General features: G+C 52.2%; 2 protein-coding genes across 3 annotated transcripts in view; both read right to left on the bottom strand.

Moving 5' to 3' along the window:
- Positions 1-3,492: 3,492 nt before the first annotated feature.
- Positions 3,493-5,504, bottom strand: Prlh (prolactin releasing hormone). The gene is made up of 3 exons (XM_021657427.2): positions 5,400-5,504; positions 4,122-4,274; positions 3,493-3,772 (listed from the first exon to the last, which is right to left on the bottom strand). The coding sequence occupies exons 2-3, from the start codon at positions 4,216-4,218 to the stop codon at positions 3,603-3,605; spliced, it is 267 nt and encodes an 88-aa protein (XP_021513102.1). The 5' UTR covers positions 4,219-4,274; positions 5,400-5,504; the 3' UTR covers positions 3,493-3,602.
- A 905-nt stretch (positions 5,505-6,409) lies between these two features.
- Mlph (melanophilin) overlaps positions 6,410-19,758 on the bottom strand; it is a 38,556-nt gene continuing 25,207 nt past the window's right edge. For both annotated transcript variants that reach the window (XM_021657431.2, XM_060368826.1), the window contains exons 10-16: positions 18,428-18,577; positions 18,074-18,229; positions 16,309-16,401; positions 14,958-15,044; positions 13,584-13,635; positions 11,360-11,460; positions 6,410-9,619 (exon numbers count right to left, since the gene is read on the bottom strand). In XM_021657431.2, the coding sequence (XP_021513106.1) occupies positions 9,593-9,619; positions 11,360-11,460; positions 13,584-13,635; positions 14,958-15,044; positions 16,309-16,401; positions 18,074-18,229; positions 18,428-18,577 (666 nt within the window). In that variant the 3' untranslated portion in view covers positions 6,410-9,592. The remainder of the gene's footprint in view (positions 9,620-11,359; positions 11,461-13,583; positions 13,636-14,957; positions 15,045-16,308; positions 16,402-18,073; positions 18,230-18,427; positions 18,578-19,758) is intronic.

Here is a 19,758-nt window from a genome sequence, read left to right as displayed (position 1 = left end):
ATAATAAGACCTTGGTTGTAGCAGAAAATCACCAGCGGCACTCTTAAAACTCTACTTTATTTGGGGTTGTTTAGGCCCCTACCTCCCTTCCACCAACCCCCAACCTTAAGTAAGAGAGAGAAAAGGTTAGTGGGAAGAGGGGGCCCAGACCCCTTTACTTCTCCTGGCTAGTTAGGGTCAGAAGGTTCTTTTATGGTCCTATGCCAACCTCGGTCAACAGCAGGCACAACTAGCAGGCTCTGCCACACTGCTGTGCCCCGAAGCGTTTCTCTCCGTCTGCTCCAAGCAGCCACGCCCTCTCTGGTCTCTGGTCTCTGGTCTCTGGTCTCTGGTCTCTTGGGTCTCTCCAAACTGCTTCACACCACACAGTGACACTGAACTCCACACAGTTTCTTTCTTGGCCTCACATTTATACTCTCAGAGTCCTAGACCACTCCCCTGTCCATGTGGCCTGTAGAAGGCCGGTACCAGCTGGCAAAAGCCATGCTCTGCGCATAACAATTAACAGGGGTGGACAAACCATAGCCCAACTAAAATCCCACAATTGGGGTTAAAACCAAAGCGTATTTTCATAACATACAAGGAAACCAAAACTTCCATCACAATTGCTGTTGGGTGTGGTGACGTAGGCCTTTAAACCCAGGGCAAGCACGGGTGATGCAGGAGAATGGCAAGCGTATTCTGGGCTGCAGAGTGAAACAAACAAACAAACAAACAAACAAGAAACACAAAACCAACAGAACAAAATGAAAGCTAGAGAACACCCCAAAATGGAACACTGTTGTCTCGCTGAGGAAGATGGCCTCACAGCATCCACTGTCAAGCTCAAATGGACAAACGTGAAACCCGTTTTATTCCAACTTCTTACCCAAAGTGTGCTCAGGCTGGTCAGGAACTTGTCTGTGCCTGGGCTGTGATCTCTGCTCTTGTTGGCTTTACTTGGACAGAACCAAACCTTAAGTTTTGGCCCAGGGACTGGAAGGAGCCTCCTGGTCCCGCTGCAACCCAGAAGGGACCGGCTGGAAACAAGCCGGACTTTCTGGGTACTGATGTAGTCCCAACCTGACCTAAAGGAAAACTCTGTGAACCAGCTCCCAAAAGACTTGTTCTCATCATTAGCAGTGAGGAAATGCCAAATGCTGCCTGGGAGATTCTCACCCACTCTTCCCTGGTTCGTTTTCTAGTGAGGCCTGTTGATGCTGTGCAACTGCTTTTCTGACAGATAGGGAAGATGGGTAGTGGCCACGTGACGATTCTCTCATAACTGAAATAGGGGAGGTAAATATTCTGGTATCCCAGGCTGTCTCTATCATCCTCAAGGTTTCAATCAGGGCTGGGCATCCTCCAGGCAGGTAGGAGATGGTGAGAGACCAGGGGTGGCCATGACCACTAGGTGGCACTCTCGTATCACTTAAGACAAACCCTCTATAGGGTCGTGGGTGCCTGGAAACTCAGGTGCACCTCTTAACAGCAAAGTCATTGCTTTGAGGACATAGGAACTGGGGAGACACCAAGAAGATTTGTAGGGTTCCCATCTGTCTGATTGCCAGTCTCCCTCTACCTTGGCTGATGAGTTTTGCTTCCTTTGACACATTCCAGCAGAAAGCCCAAGGCTGGATGGACCGGGTACCATCTGGCTTCCTGGCCTCCTGCCCCATTGGGCAGATGAAACTCAGTGCTGTCCTGGACTCACACTGGTGAAATTGCTTACAGCTGAGAGGCAGGGCCCCGAGCTCATGGTCAGGGTTAACTTGTCGAGGTAGGACCGAGGACCACATCAGAGGACCCAGAGCATTTGGACAGTGGAGCACAATGTTCAGCTAAGGTCCAGGTCTTTTTCTGAGACAGGAAGTGCAGGGGTAGAACAGAGAAGGGGAGGAGGAGGGAGGGAGAGAATTACTGACCTTTTTTAGGCTCGCATTTTGTGTTATTCTTGGGAGAAGCATGCTGAACCATTTGGGGCAATGTCTTGGTGACTGCAGCTTACCACCAAGTGTAGGGGACCCTAGGACGAGGAAGGGAAGTGGGGAGACGGATAGCTGATGAATCCATGTGGGTTGAGATAGTCATCACAGTAGCTTTTGGAGTTTTCTGTATGTTCTTAAAACTGTGGAAAGATGACTATGCCTCCATTTGTCTTTCTGGATAAGGAGATGGTTGGGTCCTGGAGAGCTGCCGTGGGAGTCTGTCCGCCAAGCTTGGCAGCTATCACCTTTGCAACGAGAGCAGCCGCTGTTACCTGCAGGAGACCCTCAACAAGATCCAGCCTATTGCTGTTCCTGCATAGAAGGAGGGGCGGGGAGGGTCATTGGACTTCCATCTGAGACCCCAGCCACTCCCCACTTGTGACCCTCCCCACCCCAGCTGCACGTCATTTTGCCCCAGGTGAAAGTGGTTTGGGAAGGTGTTAGATTCTAGCGGCTAGTATGCAGGGCACGGAAAGAACAGTCTCACAGCAGCCCACGAGGTGACCCGAGGAAAACAGCTTAGACCCCCGCCAGATGACCCCCAGCTGAGACCCACGTTGGTGTATGGGTAGGAGGGCACCTTCTGAGCCGGAGGAGGCCAGCTCAGACCTCTACCCTGGCGGCTGAGGCTGCCAGCAACCTCTGGCCCTCCTCTGTGCAGGTGACTCTCATTGCTGCTTCAGCTCCCAATGAGTCTCCCTAAGCTCCGGGCTCACTTTCCCTCTCCACTTTCCTCTGACTCGGGAACCTAAGTCAGGTGCGTGCCTTGACTCCAAAGCAGGATTCTGCAAGGGACAGGACCAGGGTGTGTTGAGGTTGGTGAGGGATACTGTGTTGTCACGGTACCGGTAGAGCCAAGTTATACATTTGTGCAAACAGTACACGCAGTACTGACCATGAACCACAGGCAAAGGGCGATGGCAAGACTAGCTTCATGGGCTGTAATGACTGTCCCCTGTCCTGCAGGGGGCTGGGAATGGAGCCCTGGGCTCTGAGGACCCTCTCTATCTCATCTAATTGTGCAGCTCCAAAACAGCTCTGAAAGTTAGTCTTAAGACATTCTAAGAGAAGGACATGGGTCACGCCAGGGGCATTGTGCTGCCTTTCTTAGGGACCAAGTATCTTCTATAGTGTAGTATGTGGTCCCCTTGGCGTTACGCAGTGTGCAAGCTGAGTATGTGTTCAGGGTACCTTGGGTGGGTGGGAGCTTGGGGGGAGCAAATGAACAAGGAAAGGACACCCCATTTCTGGGCAGTGGTGTGGCTTTGGGAACAGGAAATTACAGATACATTTATACCACCATCCCCCTTCCCCACCCCCACCCAGTGCAGGTCTTAAGGGACCAGGCTGAACTCTGCAGGGCCTGGTACCGAGAGCTCTCTGCTGTTCTACTGGGGGAAGGTCAGAGTCTCTTCTTTCCAAAGAGGCTCCTGGGCTCTGAGCTGCTTTCTCAGTTAACTTCTCAGGAGAGAAAAAACATCTTCCTGTTTGGTACCACAAGGCTACGGTGTACAGTAAACGGGGTCATCACTTTTATTAGAGTAGAGGGAAAGCAGAGGAGAGGGAAGGGAGGCCCCGCAGGGGAGAGGGAGGGTGGGGTTGGGCTCAGCATCACTGTCTTCATGAGCTGAGCTGTTATCCATGCTGAGAGAACTTGGCGCTTCCATCCTCCGGGAGGCAGCTGAGCCGGCACCGCAGGCCCGGCTCGGTGATGGCAATGTCCCTCGGGGCTGTCCTCCTCCTGCCGAAGCGGCCCACAGGCCTGATCCCACGGCCCGTGTACCAGGCGGGATTGATGTCAGGGGCTGGAAGGGAAAGGGCCAGAGCAGATATGGGATGCTTGGCATACAGGAGCAGTGTCTCCCACACAACCCCTAAGCCGATGGAAACCATGTTGTCACCCACACCTAGTGAGACTGGCCAGGCCACATCTTGACAGTGGTGTGGCTTTGGGGTCTGAATTTGGATGTATGTCAGGACCACCATTCCCTTCCTGTCCCACTCGCTCCCCAAGTTCTTAAGGGGCCCGGCCAAGATGGGTAGGGACATGGTGAGGGCAGCAGACAGGACCATTCTGGGGAGAGGCTTGCTTAACAGAATCAGCCTCCAAACTGACTGTGTGGCAGGGTTGCCCTCCATTAGCCAGGCACTCACTGCGCGTCTCCATGGAGTGCTGGTGGGCTTGGCTGGAAGCTCCTGGGAGGACTGAGCCTAGTAGCAGCAAGCACAGAAGCCACACCCTCAGTTCCATGCTTCTGGATTCCTCAGTGATGCACTGGAGACTGGATCCCACAGGGACAGTATGGCCTGGGGGGTAGAGGCGCAATAGTAAGTTGTATGCACAAAGCTGGGAGGACCCTGGGTAGTCTGTGCAGATGTACATATGTGCATATGCGGTGTGCAAATGCATGTGTCTCATGTACATGGCTGCAGTTCTCAGGAGAGAGGTGTGTGAGCTGTGCACAGGTGGACATCCTTGGGATGTCTTGGGATATCCCTGGCCTGTCTGTCCATCTGTCTGAGGAGCTAGGAGATAGACACCCAGGTCTTGATGGGAGGCAGGTCCTGGGGATCCCTATTTGTAGCAGAAGTGGAAGAACAAATTGCTCGGCCTCAGAGGTAGTCAGGGGTTTGGGAGTGCTGAGACCTCAGTGCCCAGTCCTCCCCCAGCCTTGGCCCAGTGGCCACTGCCACTGAGAGCTAGGCAGGCAATGGAGGACACTTAGCATCCTCCATCCCTAGTGAATGCACAGCCCCCACAATATCCCAGAACTTCAGACAAAGTTTGCTGAGGCTCCAGAATGAGTCTGTGGCACCTGCCCCTCTTCACAGAGCCCTCTTGAGTGGCAGAGGACCAGGGACCTTGCTGGAGGAGCCTCCTGACTCACTACATAGCATCCTTCTGCGGCACCTCCTGTTGGAGACCCTTTTCTCCTCACCCCACCCCTGACATTTCAGGTTCCATTAGAAGATGCTCCAGGACTTCATCTGCTTCAAGGAAGACCCCTCAGCTGACCTTGACTTTCCAGCTCCTCCTTGACCACACAGAAAGAGCTATCCACCAGAGGCCTTCAACAATGCCTGTCCACCTCCTCTTCACAGTCCAGAGGCGGTACTACACAACACAGGGGAGCCTCAACTAGAGGACGTGAAGGTGTCACCACGGATCTCTGTAAAGACTGCACCCACTCGGGCTAGGTGATGGATGACTAGAATGCTAGGGGAGCCTGGTTCCTGAGCCCCAGGTACCCACTCTCTGGAGTGAGTGTCAGAGTCCCCAGGAAGGCATCGGTCCTATCCCACAGACCACAGTTAGCTCTCTCTCTCCTTGGTGACCACACCTGGCTGCCCAGTAAGCCTGGTAGAAAACCCGTGTAGAAGAGCTGTCTGTCACCGCAACACCCGACCCTCCAGCATTGCCAAGCTACTCACTTGCTGTCCTTTGAGTGTGGTGACAGGGCTGCCTGGGAGTGAGGTGAGGCCTGCCTGGCTGCTCACCTTTTATAGGCCACCAAGGAGGCAACGGAAGCCCCCGGCCCCTCCCCGAGATGGCTTAAAGCCTGCAGTCCCCATCTGTGTCTCCTCCCTCATCAAGACACTCCATCTTTTTTTTTTCTTTCCTTTCCTTTTTACCTTAAAAAAAACCTCTCATCAGCAGTGTGATTTGTTCCTTCCTGAATTACATAATTTCATTTGGGCCAAGTGGCTTTAAAACACATTAACCTCCCCTTCTTCACCCTCGCCTTTGGGCAGACTCCTCAGTGACGTGTCCACCCGTCCTCTCAATGCGACCACAGCCATCAAACTGAAATATGCCCTCTTCCGAACGCCCTGCGCCACCCCGCTTCCCGCCTCACCTGGGTCATGGCTTCCTGAATGGTGGCCAGGGAGCCCCTCACACCCAGGTGGGTGCTTCCTGCTCTAGCTGTCCCCTCAGCTTGCTTGCCCACACACCCGTCTTTACACCCATTTCCTCTATTCCATCCCGAGTCTGTGATGTAGACCACGCCAAGTTTATTGATATAAAACAAACAGAAGCCTGGTGCCGTGGCATGTGACTGCAACCCCAGCAACTCAGGAAAGTGGAGCAGGAGGATGGCTGTGAGTTCAAGACCAGCCTGTCTCAATAAAACCAAACAAAAAATTGAAAACAAAACAGAGAGGCTTACTTTTATTGTAAAGAAAGTTTAAAGGTGGAATGAGGCAGTGTTGTTATCTATAACCCCAGCGCTGAGGTAGCATGCAGAGATGGAAGTTCCTTGAAGCTCATTGGCCAGTCAGCTTAGCTGAATTGACAACCTCCGTGTTCAGTGACTCAAAAAAAAAAAAAAAAAAGAGGAGAACTGATTGAGGAAGACACCCAGAGCTGATCTCTGGTCTCCATGAGCAAGTACACAGTCCCCACATAAGCCTGTACAGAACTCATCCCCACACATACAAAAAACTTTTTAAAAGGAAGTTTATTTGTCTGCAAAATCAATTTATATGCAATGAGAAAGAAATTGGTGCACACAAAAAAATAGAGAAAAGAGCCCAGATATTGTGAAAAGGTCAGTGTTTTCACTGTGGGTTTTCACTCTTGTGAGTCCCCTAAGCCCTCTGGGTAGCCTCAGCCTGCTTGCGGGTGTTGAGCCTCGTTCTTTTTTCATTGTCTCCTGGGATTGTTAAAATATCTGTGGGTCTGCGCTGTTGAAGACAGCCATGCATCAGTCTGCCGCTCAACGTGGAGCGTGTCAGTTGTTACAGAGTATATGAACTACTACTTACGTGCAATCGAGCATTCTTGAAGGAACTATGGCAGAGAAGAGGCAGAGCGGGCGTGCTCCCTGGGACCATTTCCTAGCCACCTGGTACCAGACTTGCAGGAAGAGCTTCAGGCTGCCACCTCACTCTTTGGGCACTTGGTCAATGCAACACCTATTTTCTCAAGCATGGCTGCCTGCCTCATCCGTGGAGAAGGGCTCTCTGGTCAGAGGGCTCCTTGGGAGATCTGGTAAGAGGTGGATATGATAGAATACTCTAGAAGGAGGTGGGCACAGCCTAAAGATCAGGCTCATGGGAGCTGTAAACATTTGCTTGGTGCCTTGGTTCTATCTGTGGCTAGCTGAGGCATTAGCAATGGTGAAAGTCTGGCCTCCCACCTTGGTGACAACTGCCATGGTGGAGCGTGCTTCTGTCTTGGAGGTGCGTCCTATGGGAAATGGAGGTGGCTCAGTCCTAGGGCCCAAGGGGACTGCTGTGAGACTTTGGGAGCTGGAGTGAGTACCCTGAATATTATTGTGGGTCCCCCCCCCCCGGCTTTCTGTGTAGAATTTTACTTTTAGTAAAGTAGCTTCACCAAAGTGTAGAATGGATATATTGTCCCTCTGGGGGCCGGCAGGCAGCGTGGGAGGCAGCACAAGGATCTTGGTCCTCAGCCTAGCCTCCTCACCAGTACTTGATGACACCAGGCAAAGGGTGTGCAGACTTGAGGGGTGCTTTGGCTGGGCTGGAGATGTTCCAGAGGCAGGTGGCAGAGTGCCGGTGGGGTGTGGCCTGTACTGCTGTTGTAGCACCCCACAGAGCTGCAGGCCTCACCCGGGTACCTCAGAGATGAGAACTGGGTTGCACGGAGGGTTGACAGGAGATCAGGGAGTCTTTCCCGCATCTTATATTAATGGGCCAAGGATGTCAGGACAGGAGAACCATGGACCTCTGAACCAGCTTTGGGCTCAGGAGAGGGATTTCTCATCTGGCATAGGCTGCTTTAGGTGGCCATTTCTGAGGAAGCAGATGGCCCTAAGTAACTGTTCCCTGGGGTCTGGAAGAGTGAGCTGTGGCTGGCAGAGTGGAGTAACCACAGAGTTGTGGCTGACAAGCCCCTGACCATAGGACAGTGCCTGGAATTCTGAACAGCTGACAGACAAGACGAACAGGGTTACATGGGGAGGCAGAGCCTGTGTCCCCCATCACCTGTACCCCTTCCCCACGAAGCTGGATCATTTGTGTCCCTGGGCTGCAGGAGAAAGCTCTGTGCCTTTCCCACAGTCCTAGGTGAGTGGATTTCTGTTCCTTGCAGTGAGGGGAGCCCCGCTTGAACAGGACTCCCTGGCCAGTGCCCCCCACTGGTCTTCCTCAGGCTTTCATCAGAGCGATGAGGACCCTTCTATTTGGGGTACACTGCCAAGTTTTGAGGTCTTTGAACTCTCACGATTGTAGTGGGTCAGATAGTATCTCCCCGGTTCACACCCATCCAGAACCTCAGGAAACAGTCATCTGTGGAAATAGGGTCTTTGCAAGCATATTGACTGAGGCAGTCATACTGGGTAAGGGTGGACCAGCATTCAAGGAAGGCTGTCCTGAGAAGAGGACGGCCATTCAGAGACATGCAAGGCCAGGAGACATGAAGGCGAGGACGGGGACCGTAAGGTCATGACCTGAAGCCAAGGTCAACTGGGGTGACTGCAACTCTCAGCACACATGTCTCTGTTCATACAGCAATCATACGGAACACGCTGCCGTGCCGATCTGTGTGGCTGTCCCCAGGAGCAGGCAGAGGCACCCACCCCTCAGAACTGCAGGTCCTGCTGACTCCTTGACTGGACCTTTGTCCTCTGACACTTCGGAGGACACATTTCCTGTGGTCACGATTAGCTTGTTTTGCGGCACTTTGCTGGGACACAGGAAATAGCTGTGGAGCTCCTCTGTGAAGGAGTGGAGGTTTCTTCCTGGAGTTAATTCTCAGAAGACACTCGTATGTTTGTGACTCTGGCCTGTGCGTTCTCTGGACTCCTGGAACATGATGGAGGCTGATGGGAAAGAGGCAGCCTGAAGTGGAGGAGCCCTCTCCCTCCCTCCCTGTAGAGGTGGGGTGGCTGTGAAGGCCGAGTATGTAGTCATCAGTAAGTCTGGCTCTGACACACTTGGCTTTGGAAGATCTGAATTCTTGATAAAACCCAAATCGGTCATCTGTGTGGGCTAGAAACCTGCGCTTGAAGCACGAACCGTCTAAAAAGTGAGGTCTCTATGTAATGTACCCCAGAAGTCTGTGATAGAGGTTTGGTTTCCGTGTGGCACCGAGGGTGCCATGTGGTTATGGCACTGGAAATGCTGGGGTGTGGGGTGGTCAGTGTTATTTGCTCCTGTGACCCAACAAGGACAAATGAAGAACGAGGTCTGTGGCGGGGGGTGAGGACTCTACCCCTCCTCATTCGCTATCATACCCACAGACACGCTTGCATCTGCCTCTCTCCCTCGCAGTCAGGAATGTATACAGGCTCGGGGCCTCCACGGAACCATCTCTTTCCATTCCATCTGTGAAGATGGTGCAGCAGAGCCTAGGCACGGGGTTGAAGGATCGTAGGGAGAGGGTGTCTGAGTATCCTTTGGCAGTCAGGGAACTGAGTCACATCGTCTGTATCTCCCAGGTCAGGCTGGCAGGTGGCCTGGCTCCGGTGAGAGTTAGAGGTCTCCGAGCCTGCCTGCTCACAGGTGGGCTCACACAGGAGGTCCGTACTTCTCACTGGGTGATGATGACAAGCAGCTGTGAGCATCGAGAAGCACAGAGCCCGTGGGGGTGAAAGGCCATGTGAAGGAGACAGCGTGGGAGCACTCTGTGGTACTGTCCCGTGCCCGGGAGCCTCCCCCTAAGGCTGCTGGGCCATCACGGGTTTCTGTAGAGCACAAACACACATGCATTTGGTTCATGTGCAAAGTATACACACAGAAGTAAACAAATATCCTCCCCATTATATGACAGGTACATACAGATGTAACAGGGAAACATACATTTGGGGGTATAGACACAAACTTAGATGCATGTATGTACACACACATGCCCACATGTTGACACACAGATAAATACACCAGCATGTGTAATATAATGTATGTATATGCAGACAGACACATGTACACTGATACCCATGCGGGCATGCACAGACACACACCTCAGCATGTACAGGACACATGGGTACACACATAGGTATGTATGAAGACATACATGTGCCTACAGACATAGGACGAGGAAAAATGTATGTAAGCATGTATACAGACACAATCTCAGACATGTTAATGTACACAGTACCCAGGCACAGGCACAGGCACACACCACTCAGTTCTTGTCTTTGCTTTTCCCCAGCCTTAGTCAAGTCCTTGTTTTGTAGTTGTTGTTTGTTTTATTGAGAGGGGGTCTCTCTACATAGTCCTGGCTCACTCGTCATGGTGTAGAGGACGGTCTTGAACTCACAGAGGTCTGCCTGCCTCTGGAGCTCTGGAACTAAAGGTACACACTTCCATGCTTGGCCTCCTTGTTTTGTTTTATTTTTTTAAGCATAACTTCTCTGTAACTGTTTTCCAGATAAGAGTTTCCACCCGCTGAGATGTGTTAAGAGAAAGTACTGAAAATCCAGAGCTTTCAAAGGAAAGGAGCTTGATTTGATTCAGCTGAGATTTCATTGGCAGACATGCCCTTCATCATCCTCAGTTCTCCTTAAGGGGCGGTTGCCCTCCAGCTAGGAGGGTCAGGTAGGCTCGGGTGTCCCTGCCCTAACACTCGCTGTGGTGGGCGTGCAGACTCCTGCAAAGGAGAGGTCCCCAGTCTCATGAGTGTCTACTGGTGGCATCTCCACCTTGTGACACACCCAGCCTTCTAAACAGGCAGTCCACGACCAAGAGAGGCCATGGTTTGTGTGGGTCCCCAGTAGGGCCTATGCACTGAGGATGTTTTGGGGCACTGCCTCCATCCTGCCTCTTGAGGAAAATGAGCTTGCAGGATGTGGTGGGCTCAGTGGGCTCCTGTATGGAAGCTTTCTCCAGAGCCTGGCTGTCGCCTGCCTGGCCTCTGACCGCCGTGGTATCTGCCCCTGGCTGTAGCTCTGGGGAAGGAAATTTAGAAGATGCCCCAGATTATCTTTCTCAGTCCCATTCTACACACAGCTTTACAGAACACTGAGGAACAGTGTGAACAAAGACTTCCAGGATAGAGAGAGCACCTCTCCTGGAAAGGGATTCGGGCCTCCACGCTGGAGAACCTACCTCTTTAGTGGCCGGGAAGGGCTAGCTGGGTGCTTAGGGCTGTACTCCTACCATCATGCGATGCCTTTTTTTCTTTTTCTTTTTCTTTTTTTTTTGGTTTTTCTCTGTGTAGCCTTGGCTGTCCTGGACTTGTTTTGTTCACTGTTCACCAGGCTGGCCTCGAACTCACATCAATCCACCTGCCTCTGCCTCCCTGAGTGCTGGGATTAAATGTGTGCACCACCACACCCAGCTCTTGTTTTACCATTCTTTATTTCTTGGTACTTTTAAGAAATGTTTTCAATGGTTATCCCCCTCCCTCAATCTCTTTTGCTTTTGACTAAGACTTAATGTCAAAATGTGGAGCTAACAGGTCACACACAGAGAGGGGAAACCGTTACCGCAAAGACGTGGCTGGCTGTCCCTCTCTTCCCGTTAGGGTTCCTCTGTGTCAGTGAGCCACGGTACACTGACTTCCGGTCAAAAGAACCACCTTGTACGCCTTTGAGAAAATAGAGGGGAGGCACTTAATCAACCAGAGACCTATCCAAATGAGTTCGTCTACCTCAGACGTTAGACAGCACCACTGATGTGGTCATGTCCTCTGTGGAGAAGGCTTTATACTCCGTGATTGTGTGAATACCGGTTCAGAATGCTTCTACCTCTTTTAAGAGGGGCAGCTAAGAAAGCCAGTAGGAAAGGGTGAGGCCAAGAAAAGGGGTGGGGCCAGTGAACAGGAGGCGGGGCCAGTAGGAATGATGGGGCCAGTGGGAAAGGAGGCGGGGCCAAAGCTTTTAGGTCACTGGAAGCCGAGTTTGCATCCTTCTCTGTGGCCCTGGAAGAATAACAGGGGCCTTAGGACAATAGGGTCAGGGGCACGCGCTGTTAGCATTTAGGCAGTGTTCCTGGATTGCTTAGTAACCTATCACGTCATCACGTGTCCCCGCCAGGTGTGGGGCAGATACAGTTAAACCTTCAGGAGCTATAAATGGACCCGGCTCTTACCTCTCTCTCTTCCTCTCTTTTGCTCTCTTGCTCTCTCTCCCCTTTCTCTGTTGGGGCATCCCCTCCCTTCCTCCATCTCTCTCTCTCTCTCCTTCCCTTCTCTCCATCTCCATTCAATAAACCTCTTTCATATAATAGCTGTTGGGCGCATCATTTCTAAAATAGCAACACATGCATCTTGTGACAGGACAATGGGCCTGAGGTGCTGGTACTCTGATCTTCAGGGCAGAAGTCTTTTAGGCCTGTGGCTGCAGAATTGGGGGCCTTGGCCTCCATCCTTAAGCAGCTGTTTGTGTTTCGATGAAGGGGTTGGACAAAAAAGCCCACACCTGCATGGCTCAGGTGGGAATCTCTCTGCTTGGAGGGAAATGGGGTTGGCTCAGAGAGCTGTCTCTCCAGACCCATATTCAGGCCCATCCCCCTTCTTCTCTCCTCTCCTCTCCCTTCCCTTCCCTTTTCTCCCTTTCCCCTCCCTTCATCTCTTCCATCCTTCACCTCTTCCTTCCTCCCTCCCTTCATCGCCATCTTCCTACCCTCCCTTGCTTGGCTCTCTCCTTCCCTTTCTTTTGAGAGCTGACTCATAGACACATGGCTGTGCATTATGAACTCATGTTCTGGGTTAAGTTCTGCCTGTTCCAGGGATCAGCACTGAGTGGAGAGCATGTAGCTGGCTTGGTAGATGTACGGACCGAGCCCCGAGAAGCTGCCGTGGTGCCATGCTGGCCCTGGTAGACCCAATGATGAGCCACCTTGGCCATATGCTGGCAGTGAGATGGTAGGAAAGAACTGGAAGGGAGGCTCAGGGTCTGCAATGGCCTGGTGGAGAGATGCTCTGGCCTTGGGCTGACTGTGAGTGGCCTCCTGGCGGGGCTTAGTCTGTCCTTGAGGCCAGCCATGAGGAAGAGCTCACTTCTGTCTTCTTCAGGAGCCCCCAGATTTCAACAACTGTTCCTCATTATCCCCTCTCTAAGTTAAACCCAACTCTAAGGGCCTGGGGGTACTATCCCTCTCCTTCCAGAGAACCTGATGTGTGCTGGGATCTCAGTGTGCTGGGATCTCAGTGGATACAAAAAGGAGTCTCTTCACTTTCCTATCTCTGCTTTCCATCTGGCAGGAGGTAAGGACCCTCCTCCTCTGTCACACACTCCCACCACCCTGGCCTGCTACCCAAGTGCATGGGGGAAGCACAGACTTGACCCTCTGAAACTGTAAGGCTGCATAAGCCTTCCATCCTATGAGTTTCTCAACAGGATTTTTTGCAGTGATAGAAAAAGTAAGTAATGCACTTCTGTGTGCCCAGGGCAAAGCTGATGTCCTTGTCACCACAGAGACTTCAAGGTCTTCTAATGGCCTGATAGCCTGTGCTCTCTGTAGGGACTGTTTATACTGAAACCATGGAAACATTAGCACCACCAGCACCACCTGCCCTTGTTGAAGGCCACTCTGAACAGCATGCATTGTCCCAGGGTGCCACAGTGGGCCTTCTGGGTGTTCTTTGGAGACAGGGCCGAGCGTGGGTTCCATGGATTATAGAGGAGTGTACAGAGCCTGGCTGGCTGTGTCTCTCCTCCGAGCTCAGTTCTCAGCAGTAAGGCAAGAAGGGGAGCCAGCAGCTCTTACCTTGACTGCTGGGAGAATGCTTCCTCCTCAGGAGGTTGGGCACGGCGGTTGCCTGGGAGGAAGAGAACACCTCTGGGCATCATCCTGTGGTGTAATTTGAACCAACTCGGAGCTAAGTTTTATTCTGACTTTAATTATCAAGGTCACCTCTTTTCCATTCTCTGCCAATAGTCAGACTCAGCACTACAGGAATGTACACGGTCTGTAAATTATACACCAATGCTTATGTGGAAGATACACACCAGGGAACTGCTTGTTTTGGGTGGTGGATTGGAAAGAGTACAGGGACCTGGGTTCAAGTTGCAGCACTGTTCCTTGCTACCACATGCTACAAACTCATCCTGTGTGAACACCGGTCTCGGCCTTTGTAAAGCACAGATTCACGGTTGTAAATCATGTTCCCTAGAGTTGCTGTTTGCAAATCCCTCCTTCCTCCTTTTCAAGCGACCTCCTCTCTGCAACATGGTAAGAAATCCACTCTCTGATTAGCCTTTCAGGAGTGGCGAGACCACATGTCCCAGCCACAGAAAGATTTCCCAGTGTTGGGTTCTTTCATGTCTCTAGCAGCAGCAGGGAGAGCTTGGAGCCTCTGGGCTGGGCTTTTGGGAACTCACAGGAAAGCTATGGATTCCTGTCAGGACCCAGGGCCCAGTAAGGACCCTGCTGTTATTCTTACACATTTGACCGTGGACAGAAAACAGCAGCACTGAGAATTGGTAAGCTGACAAATGGCTGCACTATGGCTCTCAGTGGATACCTGGGCCAGGGTGAACAGGGCTTCTGGACAGCAGGCCTGGGGACAGCTCCCCAATCCTGTCCCTAATATTCCCTAGCCACATGGACTCCTCCCAACTCCACTCTCTTTCACCCACACCCCCTCTGAGTCTTCCTTGTGCTTTTCTCATCTTTGGGCCATTTCCCCACATAGTGGCCTCTGTGTGTTTTCACTCCCAGCAACCAGCAATCATGTTTCTCTGAGGACGGGAGACAGGCTGCTGTGCCTGAGCAGGGTGGAGAAGTGTCTGGGAACACAGGTGGCTCTAGTAAGACCCTTACCCGAGACTGTTACGTGTGGAGGGATAAAAGCCCCAGCTTTGTTGCCCCTGAATAGGACAGCTGGGGTGTGACATCCCTGTCTCCAGACATGCTTAAAGAGCTGAGCCAGGAAGCCCGGGTGTGCGCGTTTCTTCCAGTTGGCCCCATCTCTGCATCTCGCTGGGAACTCTGGAATTCGCCATCGGTGCTGTCCTGACTCCTCCCACCCCATCTGTGCACACTTCAGGCACGGCTGAGCTGTCCAGTCTCCCTCACAGCCTCCGGCAGCAGCAGGTGCTCCTCTGTGGGAGCTGCCTTGGGAGGCAGCATGGAACGTACCTCGGGTGTGCTGGCTTGGTCTTCAGGGTCTGCAGGTGGATCTTTTGGGATCCTGTCAAGCTTCTCAGTAAGCCGGGGAAGAAAGATCTGGAGACCAAGGAAGAAATATGTGTTATTACCACCTTGTTGAACCTTGATACTCAGAGTGGGCATCAAGCACAGCTGACATGACGAAGGACAGTGGTTCCTGCAGATACTGGTCAAGCATGCTGGGACAGAGACCCCCTCCAAACAAACAAACAAACAAACAAACAAACAAACCAACCAAACCAACCAACCAACCAAACCCTTACCACCTGGGGTTGTAGACAAAGCTGTGGATGCAGCGAGTTAAAATACACTCTACAGCTGGCTTTCCGTTTCAGATACCAGCAAGCAGCTCTTGCCATAGCATGGACTTGAGGTCACAGGGGCATTGTTTACGTGGGAAAGTCAGGCTTTGTGTTTGTGTTTGTGTTTTTATCTGAAACATCGCATTTACCAGACAGCAAGGATTCAACCACTGACACTACCTAGGGGCGCTGATGATCATTCTTCATTCTTCTTTCCTATCTTGCTGATGATCATTCTTCATTCTTCTTCCCTATCTCCCCCCACCCCATCATTGCTCTTTCTGAAACCTCTGACCAGACACTGGGCTCTGCTCACCCTGTAGGGACAGATCCAATGTCACGAGCCTTCCCTTCAGTTATTCTAGCCACACCCACCTCAAAATGCCAATGTATCAAGTCCACGGTTGGGGCCCCACGTAGGGAGCGTCATGTATGAATGAACGGGCATGCATGCGTGACACGTGTAGGCCAGGGGACGGCCTTGGGTGCCATTCCTCAGATGTTACCCACCATTTACTTACTCATTTATTGGGTTTTGCTTGTTTAGTGTTTTGTTTGTTTGTTTGTTTGTTTTTAGAGGGGGTATCTGTCTTCCTGTCTCTCCTCCCCAGCACTGGGATTACAGAACACTAGCACCACCATGTCTGGTGTTTTTCTTTTTTTTCTTTTTCCTTCTCTTTTTACAAGTTCTGGGACTTGAACTCAGTCCACCGTGACTGAGACACCATACGGTGTGCCGGGCACGTTATAGATTTCCCATCTTCCCAGCATACACAGAGGTTTTCTTTGTTTGTTTGTTTGTTTGTTTTTCAGTTCAAAGTAATAAATGGCTAAAAAGCTCCCACAGGGAGCCAGCTCATCAACTGGCTGTGGGAAGCACGATTAGCAGCACCAAGAAAATCAGAGCTTTTACTCCATGGGTTCTTAGGAGGTCCTGCGGGGCACTGTGGGCTACTGAGGAGGTCCAGGGGTGGGGACAGTGTCACAAGCTTGGTGCTCCCTTCCTCTACCCAACTCACTGGGATGCCTGACTTTCTCCGAGGCTTTGCTGAAGGTTTCACTGTGAGTCCTGCTGCCCTCAGAGCTGCAATCCTGGACTCGATGTCTGAGACCTAGAAAAGAGAGGACAGATGACGGGCATGACAGAAGACAGGCAGGCAGACAGACAGATGTCACCCAGCATCCCATCTTAGATCATAGAGATTCCCCAGCTCAGAGACTCTCCACCACAGCCTGGCCCTGGGGCATCCCCTCCCTTCGTCTCCAGTTGTCAGAATCTTGCAGGATGTCTTGGGGGTGCTGTGAGCTTTCTGGAGGCACAACAAAGGCTGGCTCCCATTTGTGGGATGAGGTGTATGTGGGGGACAGCTAGACTAATCCTGACCTGGCCACTCTCAGAGCCACCCTTGCCCTGTTCCCACCTCCTTGACCACCCTTCCCACAGGGGTCAGAAGTATCCAGATGTGGAAACCAAGTTGATTGCCTCCTCCACTTCTTTTTGTCATGGAACTAGTGACTAAGCTCAGGGCCCTGCACATGCTAAACGCAGGCTACACCACTGAATGATGTCACCAGTCACTCCCTCAGTTTATTTCTGTGCTCCTGAGGGTTCTCCATCCACCCTCCCCTGGAACCCTCCTTTCCACTTCCCTACCACAGTGTTTGTGATTTGGGGTTCCACAGCCAATCCTTGATCTTACTAAGCCTGACATTACCCCAGTGCCTTTGTATGCTCTGCTCTCTCTGCCTAGACACCCATCCACTAAAGCAGCGGTTCTCAACCTGTGGCTCAGGACCCCTTTGGAAACGTAAGACCACAGGAAGACTCGGATATTTACATCACAATTCATAACAGTAGCAAAACTACAGTTATGAAGTCGCAATGAAAACACTTTATGGTTGGGGGTCGCCACAGCATGAGGGGCTGTATTAAAGAGTGCAGCATTGGGAAGGTCGAGGACCACTGCCATGGAGCTTCGGTGCTGGATTCTCCTCCCGCCCACGCCTTCTCTAAGCAGCCGTCCCTGGGCACTCTGTGAGATAAACCTCCATATTGTCCTCACACCTAGTTCATGCTGGAATAATTCGGTTTGTTTTCATTTATTGTTTTGGGAAGAGACACACCTTTCTGCGCTCAGGTCTCCACAGCTGTCTCCTGTGTGACCTACCCACGTCAGCCACTTTTTAGAAGGAAACCCTTGAAGAAAAGGCTTGGGCCTGCTTCACCCACTGGCTGTGAGTGGCGGCTAGCTCACACTTCCTTTCCTCGGACACTGGCAACCATTGCTGATTAGGGCAGGGGCGCTGGCTGTCTCTATAGCCTGGGGCCTCCAGGGGGAGGACACCGAAGTCCCCAGCTGTCCCTGGAAGAAAGACCTGTGCATGCTGGGCTGCCCTGGGCTATGCACTGTTGATGTAGCTCTCCTCTAAATCCCGGCCTGTAGTCATTGCTCAGGCTCACGAGGACCCTCTGCCAAGTCCATTGCGGGCCCTGCTGTCCTACCTTCTCAGCCTGTGTCTGGGCTCTGCTCATGGGATGGGAACAGGGACAACATGTACTCTTGTGGCTGAAAAATTTGCCTGCACTCCAGGTTGAGCAGGGAGTGGAGAGGTGGGAAGGGCCCCCAAATTCGGCTCTGCCCCCCCCCACCCCCCATCCTGGCTGCCAGGGAGGCCTCTGTGAGTCTGCAGGTGGACTGTTGGGTTGTCAGGCATCTGATTGGGTTCCAATCACAGGGACATTGTCGTCTTTAGGGAAATTCCATCCAGGGTGTGTGGGGCTACCTCACTCTCAGCTTGCTGAACCTCAGAGGCTGTCATGGCGACTCTGTCCTCCATCTCAGACAGCTCTTCATCTGGGCTCTTTGTAGCCCGAGTAGGGCTCCCAGGGCCCTGAGGGCTTCTTTCCTGTGTCTCCACGTGTCCTGTGTCTGTGCACACCTAGGGACAAGAAGGGGGACACTGGGCAGCTGCTACTGTTGATGTCCCACAGCTGGTCTCCAACCTCTTTACTTGTGTGGTCTTCTCAAGCCCCACCCCCAAATGTAGCTAGTTAGCTGCCCTTCCTGCCAGAGCAGATGGACCTGGGACTGTCCTTCTTGCCCTGCTCTTTGCCTGGGACCGTGAGGGAGACCTCACCTCTGGGGACACCGGGTGGAGAGTGTCCGGCTTGGCCTCATCTTCTGACGAGGTCCCCGGATCGCTGATGTTGCTGGTGAGCTCCTGCAGCCTCTGCCTGAGCATCTCCTCCTCTGTATCAGCGCTGGGGTGTGGTTCCACAGCTGGTTCCTGACAGGGCCAGGCAGCAGCTCAGAGGCAGCCTTGGGAGGCGCGCCAGCCTGAGAGGACTCCAGCACCCATGCCCGTTTAAGACCCACCCTTTGCCCTACTTCAGGGTGTCCTTAAACATGTTCAGCTGGGTAAAATATGTGTGTAAGATTTATCACCTTCACTATTGCAGGGCACACAGTTTCTCCTCATGCATCCAGCACTGCCTTCTCCCACCGAACATTCCCCTCTTGCTATACTGAGACTCCAATCCCACTGGACACTCATTCTCGCTCATCTCCCCAGTCCTCAGCATCCAGCACTCTTTCTGTCTGCAAGGCTGTCCTTCTTGGGCTCCTCCTACAGGCAGGAGGCTCTGCTTTCTGTAGGCAGGTCCTTGCATGTGGTCCAAGTTCCCCAGGTTGACGTGCATTACAGTACGGAACAGAACATCTTTCTTTTTTAAAAGATGACCCGTTAGACGACAGGGTTTGAACGAGATGTTGAGCTTTCTTTGTGGGGAAGTGTTCATAAATGGAGGGGCCCCCTTCCTTACCCCTACTGAGCCCACAAGCCCTTCCATTTGTTCCCCAGCCCTGGTCCTATGTCTGTGTACCTAAACCAGAGCCCTGGGCACTTGGCTGGGGTTCAGTGGCTGAGGACAAGAGTCTCTGGTTCTCTCAGTTGTGAGACTGAGGTGTTCCACAACAGTGTTCTTTTGGTTCTACCTAGCAATTCTGTGTTCCCATGGGGTTTCAGGGTCTGTCCTGGACTCGCATAGCAACAAGGGCCCTCATATTTTCCAGTTATTGTGAGTCCTGGGATAAGGCTGAGGTGTTACTCCATACATCCATGTTACTTTTGCAACAAGGATTAACCCCTCGCAGGCCAACAGCCAGTTGCAGAACATTGCTGATAGAAGAAAGAGAAGGTGGCGGTATGTGATGTCTTAGTGGCCCCATCGTCATAGGCGAATCTTCTCGAGTTCAGATCAAGGGAGGCAGCCTGCATGGGAGCCCATCCCTTTGCTCTTAGATGAGATTTTAAGGACCTAGAATATCTATTTGTTCCATCTGGTTAAAAAAAAGTCTAAGAAAGCCCACATGCATGTCTCTGGTTGGCTTTGGACAGTTGCCATCTCTTGGCTGCCTAAAGCCACTCTCTAACAGGATGTACTTTGGCCACAGGAAAGTGGCATTATG

Source organism: Meriones unguiculatus, chromosome 15 (assembly GCF_030254825.1).
Source record: "Meriones unguiculatus strain TT.TT164.6M chromosome 15, Bangor_MerUng_6.1, whole genome shotgun sequence".
In the NCBI taxonomy this organism is placed as follows: domain Eukaryota; kingdom Metazoa; phylum Chordata; class Mammalia; order Rodentia; family Muridae; genus Meriones; species Meriones unguiculatus.
The sequence above is the reverse complement of the archived record's forward strand: the minus strand, read 5'-3'. Positions and strand labels throughout refer to the sequence as shown.

Coding starts and splice junctions, on each gene's coding strand:
- Prlh (XM_021657427.2), bottom strand. CDS start 4,218: ATGGAACTGAGGGTGTGGCTTCTGTGCTTGCTGCTACTAGGCTCAGTC. Junction 3,773..4,121: donor GCACTCCATGGAGACGCGCA/GTGAGTGCCTGG, acceptor TTTCCCTTCCAG/CCCCTGACATCAATCCCGCC.